The sequence below is a fragment of the Sphaeramia orbicularis genome, chromosome 15, assembly GCF_902148855.1.
Source record: "Sphaeramia orbicularis chromosome 15, fSphaOr1.1, whole genome shotgun sequence".
NCBI classification, from domain to species: domain Eukaryota; kingdom Metazoa; phylum Chordata; class Actinopteri; order Kurtiformes; family Apogonidae; genus Sphaeramia; species Sphaeramia orbicularis.
In genome coordinates, this window is record NC_043971.1 from 32,976,521 (window position 1) to 32,989,378 (window position 12,858).

General features: G+C 38.7%; 1 protein-coding gene across 1 annotated transcript in view; it reads right to left on the reverse strand.

Annotated features, from left to right (window-relative positions):
* sorcs3b (sortilin related VPS10 domain containing receptor 3b) overlaps positions 1-9,602 on the reverse strand; it is a 57,950-nt gene extending 48,348 nt beyond the window's left edge. The window contains exon 1 of the mRNA XM_030155532.1: positions 8,422-9,602. Within this exon, the coding sequence (XP_030011392.1) occupies positions 8,422-9,096 (675 nt within the window). The 5' untranslated portion in view covers positions 9,097-9,602. The remainder of the gene's footprint in view (positions 1-8,421) is intronic.
* Positions 9,603-12,858: the final 3,256 nt, after the last annotated feature.

Below are 12,858 nucleotides of genomic sequence, written 5' to 3' on the forward strand. Positions count from 1 at the left end.
TTGTTTATCATTTTTTCCTTGTGCCAGTATCAACATTTCCTGAAATTTTCATCCAAATCCGTCCACAACTTTTTGAGTTATCTTGCACATGGACAGACAGACAAACACACAGACAGACAGACAGACAGACAAACATACCAATGCCAGCAAAAACATAACCTCGTTGGCGGAGGTAATAACTTCTGTACTGCTAAACCTATATGTGCTCAATGACCCTATCAGCCGTTTGTTCTCCACCTTGTATAATTTTCCTTCACTGTGAAAATCATAAAGGTTTTGTTAATCATCCTGTCAAGTGCCCTTGAGCAAGGCACTGGCTTAGATCTTAACTGTGACCTCCCCACTGCTCCTCCTATGATAATAAAGGATAGTTTTATTTAACAGCAGAATTTCCCCTATGCAAAAATAACACAGATCATTAGTGAAGAGTGTATTTTTGCTTAGCTTTATTTCAAATTGTGCAATTATAACATCCTTGGCAGAAGTAAGTACATGAAAAAAGCAAAAAAAAAAAAAAAAAAAAAAAAAAAAAGAAACAAAGAAAGAAAGTTAAGCAAAGATGTTCAGATGCCCCTAAAACATGCTCAAGGTTGCTGACCTGTTACAAAAGTAAACCACAAAATGTGGTCCTGCCCTGGTTGATAAGGCGTCTTTCAGGTGCCGACAGAGTGGCTCTGAGGTGCTACTACCTGCCAAAGCCAAGAGGAGGATCACAGCCTAACACAAATATTAGCATCAACACTCCAAACAGCTAACCTATGTCCAAAAAGGAACAAACTCACCCTAACAGCGCCTCTAAAGATCACTGTTATTTATTTTATTCCTTTACACAATTCATGCCTCTTGGAAATAACATTCATATGTATTAAAAATGTATATCCAGTGACTGTCATGAACATGATGTTGAGTCTGTAAATGAAATGAAATGAAAGTTTCAACAAAATATTTATTATTCATTAATGTTTTTTTTTTTCCGAGTGACTAAAAAATGTATCATAAATACAAAAGTAATTTGTTCACCATGGATTTTGTTTGCTTTCTGACAAAATATTCACCAACTTTTATAGCTGCTGTTTTTATGACAGTATTATTAAACTTTTTATGGTTAGCTTCAGGCGCTGGCAGAACTTGAAGTCTGGTTTATGCAGAAAAGTCTGGTCCAGATACGAAGAAAGAAAAAAAATCAAGTAATGCTTTATGCTAAAACCAACCTATTTATAAACAAAGTGTTTTTTGTTTATTAAAACCTACTCTGCTCTTGATTATAAAGGTCTGTAATTCTAAGAAATCTCATTTAAAATCTTGATCGATGTTAATTTGTCATATGATTTACTTTCCAGAGGGATCATCCAGGTTGTGTCATTAAAAATAGATTAAAAAAAAAAAAGCACTGTTAAAACTTTTCAATTCAGTTCATGTATAATTACAACATTTTACAGACAGTGTTGCCACTGACATTATTGTCACTGGTACAGGTCACTATGGTAATGAGACTCTTTAAGTCCATTTTTAGCAATGCTTTAGCATCTGTTTGCAGTAAAGTGTTCAGATTTTGTCCGTATTAACATGCAGAGTGTGTAATGTGTTGTTTAGTTGCTACTGAAACAGAATTGCCCATGAGCTGCAGGTCAGGCTTCTGAACTCTGACATGTAGTCAGTCTGTCTTACACAAATACTTAACAGTTGTGTTAGAATGGATACATGTTTTTGGTTCATTATAAAAGTCATGCAGGTCGAATTGTCAACAACGTAGGGAATTAATGGAAACACTGTACCTGTATGTATAGGAAAATATCAACTACAGCTGATTTCATCTATTAATTTTCTACTGTAATAACATTGGTCCAAAATTATGCGAAAATTGAGAGTTTCTAAGACTCTAGAAAGCAGAAAAAACTAGAGGTCTTTGGTTATAGTTTCACTGGACGTTTTATAAGAGACGAGAAAATCAGGATTCAGATTACAGATCATGATTTAACTTCAGATGACTGTCATACTGTATCTTTTGGTCAGATCACTCATCTATAGTTCCGACCCAACCTGCGTATTGAAGATTCAGATGGTATCATAATACTGGAAGGTCTCAGAGCATCTGTGTGTGTGTGTGTGTGTGTGTGTATCTGCACAGTTCTGAGAAACTGAGTCATTTTTCACTGGCCAATTTGGTACCTACAGTTGAAGAATAGTCCCATCTCCACATTAAATATCTCAGCAAGTTGACAGGACCAATATTTTGGGAGATATTAATAATTTTGGAATACAATGGCCTTACAATCACATTGCTACATCCATGACGGTTGACGGAAAGCACAGTAGGCTACCACGGTGCATGATGGGAAATAAAGTTAAAAACAGGAACCACGCATTTACTAACTTCAGTCCCTGGATATCTGTATTAATTTGACCCATGAATCCCCATGGGTCATATTATATTTGTAACATAAATTTAGTTGGATTTTGTAAGTTATAGAGAGACTAAGAGATTTAAGACTGTCTATGGCTGATACCACATGCTGCGGCCGTGGTCAGGCCTGATATATGATACACATATACATATACATATACATACACACATACATATACACATACAGGGTGGGGAAGCAAAATTTACAATGAACATTTAGTTGTTTTTTCTCCGCAGGCACTACGTCAGTTGTTTTGAAACCAAACATATATTGATGTCATAATCATACCTAACACTATTATCCATACCTTTTCAGAAACTTTTGCCCATATGAGTAATCAGGAAAGCAAACGTCAAAGAGTGTGTGATTTGCTGAATGCACTCGTCACACCAAAGGAGATTTCAAAAATAGTTGGAGTGTCCATAAAGACTGTTTATAATGTAAAGAAGAGAATGACTATGAGCAAAACTATTACGAGAAAGTCTGGAAGATACTATTAAAGAAGAATGGGAGAAGTTGTCACCCGAATATTTGAGGAACACTTGCGCAAGTTTCAGGAAGCGTGTGAAGGCAGTTATTGAGAAAGAAGGAGGACACATAGAATAAAAACATTTTCTATTATGTACATTTTCTTGTGGCAAATAAATTCTCATGACTTTCAATAAACTAATTGGTCATACACTGTCTTTCAATCCCTGCCTCAAAATATTGTAAATTTTGCTTCCCCACCCTGTATATATACATATACATATACATATACATATACATATACATATACATATACATATACATGACTTGTACATGTTCACAGAGGAATAAAATATTCAACTTTTGCCAGAGTTAGACTAGCAGTTTTGCCTCTTTCTGGTCTTTTAGACAAGTTCACCATCTGCCCTATCCAGATTCATAATTCATTATAATGAAAACTCTTTGCTTTTCAGCAGGAACACAATTTTCCTTTAAAGACTATTTGATGGAACCGTCAAGCAGCTGTAGCACCATTTTGTGTCATTTCGCATTTGATGCTTTCGCTATTAAAATTATGTATAGTCATACAAGTTGCTATTATTGTCAGTTAACAGTTGCTCTATAATTCATGTAGATCATGTGCAGTTTCTGTCAAGTGAAAAGACCCAACTGTCTTATTTTTAGACAAAGTCATTTTTAAAGGAATTGTTCCAGGATACCCATTGAGTGAGTTTTCCATTTCCTAAATGTGCCATTTGTATTTGGAAGGTTCTCATCATCTCCATTGATTGCACAGTGTGTGGTGCTTTAGGTTGGGTCTTTTGTGTCTCACTAGATGAGAAAAAGCCATTTCTTCTGCCACTAATACATTCCTGTCACTGTAAACTGCCAACTTAAACCATTATTTAGGCTGACTGCCACCTGAGCAACACCAGTCATCTTTAAACATGATAGTAGCTGCTGTGTTGCTTGAGGCAATATGCTTCTTCAAGGCCCAGGCAGTCTCAGTGTATAATGTCCCCATACCTGGGTACTCACTTTACCTCATGTTTACAGTATTAAAATTAAAGAGAAAAAAAATCTGTCCTGACATTTGAGTAGAACTAGTAGAAACCTCTAGCACAAAGTGGCATTGTTTGTTGTAACACTGTCTCCCTGATAATTAGTAAAGAAGTTGTCTCCCTATTTGAATTTCAATTTGGTGATTTTCTCAATCAGAAAATGCATAAATTTGTTTTCATAACCTCATCACGAATATAATATGTGTCTGCCACTCTGCAACAGTTATTAAACTAATTAATCACATGCAAACCTGTCAAATATGATCCTGCACCCGCTTTGTCACTTTGATTAAAATTGAAATACTAAAGTGTGTGTATGCTGTTGGCAAAAGAAAGACAGACAAAGAGAATAAGGATGGGTAGATAGGTAGATGGAGAGGCAGAAAGTTAAAAAATAAGAGTACTTGAATGCAACTGATGGCAGGCTTTTATTTGGTGCCTAAAAGACAGTGTTGGAGGCAAAACTACAGTCTAAGTGCTGAGGAAGTGCTGAAAGCTCATGTTGATGTGATGCATTATCGTCCCCAAGCACAAATGATTCATGAAAAAAGGGCACACATGAATGTCATTTGAGGAGTAAAAACTGGGATTTCACTGAATTATTACTTCAGAGAGGGTGAAATTTATGTGCGCTGTGAAATAAAACTGAGACAAAAAAACGATGGAAGCACTGCATTTTCTGAGCAGATATTTAAGAACTGCCTGTCCGTGCTCACCAACAATCAGTCCACCTCTCACACAGCATACGCAGCATTGCTACAGTTTCTTTCAGCATCTTAGAATCACATCAGTGGACATGCACACCTAAAGACTGGAGACGGGCTGGATTAATGAACAGACGTATGGTGTTGACACCCTGAAGGACAGGCAGGTGGAGGACAAAAATGGCTGGTGAAGTGAGAGAAAAATCCATTCTGTTTCAGCAATTACTGTAACTTAAAATCGAATCTGTTAAGGTTTTAAAAATAACATTTTAAGCATTTGATAATGGCAGATAGTTTAGATGATTAAATAATAATATTCACACAACTCTGGAAAAGGCTGATGTGGACGTTTGTTTTAAATGCTGAGAGCTACATCATTATCTGGTTACAAATAGTCCAAAATCTGCACCACTGGAGGGAAACCATTTGTACTAAAATAATAAATACAAACCAGGATTGATCACATGTTGTTTGGATCAAAACTGCGTAGCAACCAGGGGGGAGGAAAGGGATGATGAAAAGTGCTCGAATAAAAGATTTTTTACAAGGTCACATATCAGTCAACATCCTATGACTTTTAAAGTATCAAGGAGATTTTACCCCAATTAATTACAGCAAAATGAAGCAAACGCAGCTCTTTGTGTGAAGGATAAAAGAGGAATATGGAAAATCCAAAACACCAAAAGACATCGAGACTCACACCTCTGATGCATGGAGGTTTATCCACATTTTTAATACACTTTTCATCATCCTGTAACACCCACAAACTCTGGTCAAACGCTTCTGTGAATTGGGAACCCATTCCATTTGATTTTATGGATCAAGGAGTTTCTATGCAACCAGCTCTGGCACGTTAAATGGAATAGCTGTCTATCTAATGAACCGGTTTTAAACACAGGTGTCCCCCAGGGCTGTGTCATTTCCTCTTTTTTTTATTGTCTATTTATACCAATGAGATTATGTGCAACAATAACTGCCTCATTCTGATTAAGTATGCGGACAATGCGGCCCAGGAGGCCTGTCTGATTCCCAATCAGCCGCGCCGAAAAAAAAGACAATGTTACAGAGCTGACAGATTGGTTTGACTCTCTCCACCTCAGAAGAAGCATGACAAATACCAAAAACATTGACTCCACAGCCAAGAAGAGCAGCTGGCCTCATCCAATGTTCAAACCCTCCCACATTTGTGACCTAGAGCAGTTACTTAAAAAAAAAAAAAAAAAAAAAAGAAGAAGAAGAAGAAGAATCTGGTCTGGGGATAACAAGACCCTTATCCCTGAGGTGTGTGGACAATATTTTCACTAACAAACATCATATCATTTCTGCAGCAGGAGCTCATGGGATGTAATATCAATAAAGACTCTCATTAGCTGTGCTCAGATTCAAAACAGTGTCCTAGTTTGGTCAGCCATCAGTGAGGCACTTGCAAAAATGGTCAATCACAAGCCTAAAATCATTTGGCTGCCAGAAAGTCCCTAATTTCCAAACAGTCAGCTGGCTTACACACTAAAAGTCTTTTGCCTTTGAGGGGTGGGGGGGATCTGCATCCCTTGAGTGAAAGATGTGCTGCATGTAGAGTTTAAAAAGATAACCAACATACTCATATCACAGCTTGAATACCCATGTGAGAGAAAAAAAACTGAAATATTGATAAGCCATACAGGACATCCAAAGCCAGCTGCCATTTATTTATATTTGTTGGATTTATTTTAATTTCTATTTTATCTACGATGGTACACATCATTATACATCATGAATCCACAGTTCCATCCCTATCCACATTTAAGGCACATTTAATCGGTAGAAAAGGTGAAGCCAATCAATACTACATGTGGTTAAAAGGCATATTTTTTAATCGGGTTTATGTTTTATTCCCAAGGTTGAGTTCAATCATTGTTATCTGCCTTAAAGTCTGAGTCCAGAAAGCTATGACTCGAGGCTTTGATGTCTCAGACAATCACAGAAATCAAATAATAGCAGAGACTGATTTGTGGACAGATTTGGGGTTATATACGATACCATTCTTGATCGTATCTGAACTCTGAAGATCCCTGCCAGCATTTTCACCATCACCTTCTACATCTTTCTCATTCCATTCCCTATGGGATTTTACATCTTGCTCAGATCACACGCTAAGTCTTGAAGTGAATATTTGATAAAACTACCCTAGACCACAGGAATGAAGTAATTTTCCTTCAAATGTCCCTTTTAGATTGGATTTATTATCAGTCATTTACATCTAATATAGCCTGAGCTCTAACATCTAGCCATAAAATGCCATCAATTTAAACTCTGCAGTTTCAGTCGTACATTTGGGACCGCAGAGAAGAGGGTTCAGACTATATAAATCTCCAATCTGTTGACTGGCGGGCCACAGTGACAACCCCATCAGTGATGATCCACTGAACAGTGTCATACAGCACAAAAGGCCATCTTTGAAAAAGACATCTTAAAATATAATTCACAACACATACAATAAATTCACAGGTGAATTTCTGGTTTATTTATGGTCGACACTATAGCCACAATGAAGCAATGATCCTAGGTGACACAAACATTTCAACCAGTGATTCCACAAAGAAAACAGAAGGAAAAATCTGGTTGAAGGATACACTCATTAATTAAAAAAAAAAAAAGGCAATTAGCACAAAAACTTGAGTTTTTTTCTCCATGTTAGTGAAAGCATCCTTGTGGCCAGAAATCTGAAGTGATCTGAATTACCTGAAGTGAATAAAAAAGGAGAGCAGCTCCTCTCTTGTGTCTGAGGCTGTTTGTACTTTTAAGATCTTAGTGTCTGATAAACATAGTTTTGCACGCTGCATATGTAAAGGTAGAGATAAAATCAACATGGTTTTGTGTCTCATGGTAAAATTGTGTATAATCGCATCGTGCATGCGCAAACAGCGTGTTGTGTGAATGTGTATGTGTGAGTGGGGGTGCATTTGTAGATACTGCACAGTCTTATCATTATTTAAGTTATAAACAGCCAACCCACGAACCCAGTGACTTAATATGAAGTGCAAGTCTTGACAGTGGGGGTCAGGTGTTAATGACAGATGCATACTTCTGCCAGTGTTGTATCTGTGTCACATTAAGGCTTAGTCTGGATACAGTCCTCTTTAACTACAGCTACTGCACTTAGATGAAGGATGTTACTTGATTATTCCCTACATAATTGATGTGTTTTGATTGCTGCCACACCTTCCCGTGGCTCAGTGTCACATAGCCTAAATGAACTTGTGGGGTTAACTTTTAAAGTTGAAATAGCACACAGTTAGCTGAAATGAATTAGTCTCCTTAAGATTTAATGCGAGAGGGAATCCTGCAGGTGCACTGTCATATCCATCAGGCACACACACACACACACACACACACACACACACACACACACACACAGGCGCACAATGCGCATACAGGCAGCTTTACTCTATGGCCAAACAAAAAAGACAACTAAATTAATAAAATAAATAAATAAATAAATAAATCAATAAATAAATAATGAAAAAGAATACACACATTATGCAGCGACAGGATATGTCAGATGTGCGCCTATGATACATTGATATATATGTGGAATGGAACATTGTTCAGTAACGGAATCTCTGTGCGCGCATTGAAAGATTTGTGCGTAATATCACATTGATGGTTCCTTTAAAAAAAAAATGCTGGCATATCTGACCAAAAAAAAAAAAAAAAAAAATCAATTTATGTCATGAATTCTACGTGGCATGGATAACATCTTTATTCTTTTATGAATAATGTTTGTGCAAAACTGAAACTTACGCTGCTGTTGTGTCCGGACCAATGCACCATCGCCTGGTTGTGTGCCGAGTCTCCCGACAGAGCAAAAGTAGAAGTGTCCAGGTGCGGCTCACTTTGCCTGGGGTTAGACCCTCTGGCGTCCTCTCCAGTGCGCCGGTGCTCAGCTCTGGAGCTGGAGCCACCCTGGACAGCCTCCACAAACCTGTCTCTTGACTGCGCTTCTCCAGTTGTACTCCTTTCCAAATTGTCCGTGTGCGCAGAAGCCACGCTCCGTGATTTCCTCGGTTTTTGTTGCGGATCTGCGTCCTCCAGTATTATATCTGTAGGTCGCAGATCGGTGTTTTTATAGTTTTTACGCGCTATTTTAAGATCATTGTTATAGTTTGGAGCCGGTTTGATGTCGGTCGGTGCGTCATTCAGTCCACTCACTGTGCCATTCCCCATTTGATTCCCATTGTTACCAAAATCAGGAGATTCTGTTTCACTGAAAACTTTTGTGCTGTTGTCGACTTTTACTGAGACTTTAACACCCGTTAATTTTGAGCGATTTTCCAGCGGTGATACATCCAGACGATTAAACCTGTGGTTGGATCTAGAAGTAGTTATTTCCGCTTGTGCCACAAACTTGGAGTGAAAGGGGTTCAGCAACACGAAAACCAGAGGAGAAAAAGCGCAGAATGACCACAGTCCCAACATTGTGCCCTTTGGAATAAATAGTCTAACCGTGGAAAAACAGTTTTGCAGTTGAGTTCAACTTCTAAAATATTCAAGGTGTCATCTTTAAGAGAGCTAGAACCCATTCAGCAGATCCGCTCACGTCCAGGAATTTGTCAAAGTGAGAGACCAGTTGGGGAGGCGCTGCGCATCAGCCAAACGCGCCGACGGAGAGTGACTGCAGGTTAGAGCTCATTGTTCAAACGTCTGTTTGGAAAAAACAGCTTTAAACCGGGGGATTCACTCGAAATCGTGATGGAATTTCTCCACGATTTTTGTTTGTCGCGTATGGTAACATTTGCCTTTCTTTTATGACAGACTTCTCAGTTATGCAAACCTCTGAAACTTACACAAACCTTTCCTTGATTGACTCGGTGGTGACAGCAAAAGTAATTTATTATTTGCTGAACAGTGCTGTGTTCACGCTGTGACAACAATTCTCCCCCTGAAACGACAGAAAAGAACATCATTTGCTCGCATCCATCAACATCGGATTCACCTGTCAGATGTGCGTGTGCGTGCGCTCGTGAAGGGATGCATCTCTGTGAATTTTGCTGGACTTCCTGATACAGATCTGATACTGCTGTCGTTTTCATGTGCAGATCTGTCGAGCAGAAGACCAGAATTTCTTCCAGTAGGTCTGGTAACACTGGTGACTTTTTTTTTTTTTAATCATGTCACACATACAATCAGCCTAAGGCCTTGTAGAACATAACAACCCTGGTAAATAAAAGGGGGTTTGAAGTCATAGTTTGGCATGTGTGCTGTCATTTTAATGACTTCTGATACCACACAGGGAACAAACCCCCACCAGCTCTGTTTTAATCTCAGTATTTTCACACTGTTCATTCATTTTTACAGTGTGCATTTGAAAAATCGAGCCTTTCCCAAATCAATATGCTATTTGAAAGGTATTAGTTTCAATTAGTGGAGCCAAATGAATCCTGAAAGGCAATTCCTATTTCCTGCTGACAGAGCTCTCTGTCAGTTGCTGCAGAAATTGTATGTCAGTCTTGTTTAAAAAAAAAAGAATTATTTTTTGGACCAGGGAAGGTGATTATGATGCGTGATGATAAAAAACTAAGCACAATAGCAGCATTTGCATCAGAAGTCAGACAGCTGCCCAAGGGGGAGTTACAAACACAAGCATTTTCATTTATTTCAAGGACAAGAAGCCAAAGAATTTTACCCGATATTTTCTTGTGATATGTAACTGTAACATAGTCTAAGACAAAATATATAAATATATTCAAAGTCAGAACAATCCAGGTACTGCAGACACTCAGCTCTACTTTCCACACTTCCTGAACATGTCAAACAGCTCTGGCATTTAGTTATGAGCAAAACTGTAAAAGTGAGGGAAGAATATTACTTTGCTGCCAACAGTGCCATCTTCTTCTTACTCCTCATTTGATAGCGGACACTATAACCGATTTTCAGGAGGTGAAATGAAATGAATACACATTTAGGACTTGGGCTTTTTACTGTAGCTTAGATGTAGTGTCAACTGGAAAATTGAACGTCTCTTGAGTTGTTAACATTGTGTAACAGCAAGAACAGCAAGAAACAAGCATAAAGCAATTCACAAAATTTAGGGGGTATTAAATGAAGTGCTGTGATATCATTGCTAAGAGGATCACAGACTGATCTTGCATATATCTGTATGAAAACAGATGATGACTAACTGGTGATTCCTCCTCAGAGGGTTTACTTTTTGGTCACTGTTTTCTGGCACGGCTGTACAAACAAATGGAGATTCATACAAGTGAGAGCTCAGGGCAGCAGGTGCTACAGTTGCGACTTCGCCGCACGCCAGACAGCTCCCTCTCTCTACAGGCCATTCCCACAAGAACGCCTCTGCAATGAGGGGGTAATTGGACTGATCACACTCTGTTTACCCATTATGCTGCTAAAATGAAGTGGGTAGCTCCCAAACACACTCTGACAGGCCACGGAGAAAGCAAGAGCCTCCTCCATCAATGACACATCTTTTAATCTGTACTAACCTTGGGCTGGGAGAGCACGGTGCACATTCTGTGCTTGTGCTTTTGTGCCACCACACGTATGTATATAAGCGTGGGTGAGACACAGAAAACAAGACAGAAGGAGAAAGAGATGTCTGTTTAATGTGGGACAATATATCAGAAAGGGATTTTTGGATAGCTGTAAGCAAGAGACTTAATGTGTCTGTGTGCGTTTTCCTGCCTATGTGTGCGTTGGTGTCCCACATTTTGTATTAGCTTAAATTATGACAAGGAATATTGCATATCTTCCTGGGTGGAGAACATCTCAGATTCTGCATAAATCTGAGTCCCATTGAAAGAGAATAAGAGAAAACGAGAGATGAAAGAAAGAGACAGAAAACTGTATACATCGGTGTAGCTCATTCAATTTTATGTGCTCTCCTCCCTAGTGTAGATCATTAGCAAGATTATCAGATGTAATCATCTCATTTTGGTGGCATATAGCTCAGACGGTCCCCACAAACACCGCCATATACTCTCGCCTACTTCTACTGAAGACAGGGAGCAAACTCTAAAGCTTTCAGGACAAAATCCCATTTGTGCATCCGCTGTCTGCATCCCAAGCTTGTTAGTTCCAACACTTCAGTGATCCCGGCGGAGAGGACGCACAGGCAGTAGCAGGAACTATAATGGCCATCACCCAGACAGCTCACACTCACATGCAGGAGATGAACAGCAAGGTGCACTCCCCACTCGGCTATACCCATGCCATTAAAAAGAGAAACTTTCTTTTATTGCAGATGGCAAAACACTTATTTTGTACCTCCTTCGTCGTCTAGATGAAAGAGAAGGCATTTTAAAATCACAGTGGGAGGAGTAGTTTAGGACAGTTTGCCACTGCAATAAACTGGCCTTGTCACACAAAATACAACTGTCCTCATTGGTGAATCACTGTATTACCATTATGTCTTTGAAGTCTTTGTTCTCTAGTATTTCCGGTACTTGGATGAACAGAGGAATACAGCTGTCAAAATGTCCATAAAACGTACTTGATTTCCCTCAGCTGTAATGTATTTGTTCCCATGGTGTGCTGGATCATTCACTTTCTGCGCCTATATTCATTAATACTCCTTAGAGCTGAAATGATCGTTTCTTAAATAGCAACTTGTTTTTGCAGCTTTGTATCATCAGTCACGAGGAGGCTAACAACCCAAACAAATGAACCACTTTCTCGATATTTAATCCAATTTATTTTGAGGAAAAACATAAATGTGTTCTGATGTCTTGCTCTCGCAGTGCATCAGAAAACTCTTTGTTTCTTACAAGTGCATCAGGTCAAATTTCAATCTGTGAGTGTGAATAAAACCTACGAACCACCCGACTACTTGTGAATCCTGCCTTGTTAGATTTTTTCTGTCACTTTTTGAATCTCCTCTCTAAGCCATGAACTTTGTGAGTGCAATAACGTTATTGCAAATATATGTCCAACACTGAAAAATATTTTTTGCTTATTGAATTACCCTTTAATACAGGGATGGAGTTTTACATAGTCGTGATGCATTTGCTGCTGGATTGTATGTATTTCTTTACAGTAGCTGAGTTTGCATGTTCTTTCAGTGCTCCTTCCTAATGCCAGTTGAGTGAAATGTAGACTTAAAATTGGCATATCTGTGACGTGTGTGACTGTCAGCCATGTGAAGGACTGGCAACTTTCACAGGCTGTTTTGTCTTGAGCCAAATCTATCCTGGAAAGGCAACAGTACTCGGAGTTCCTGTATAA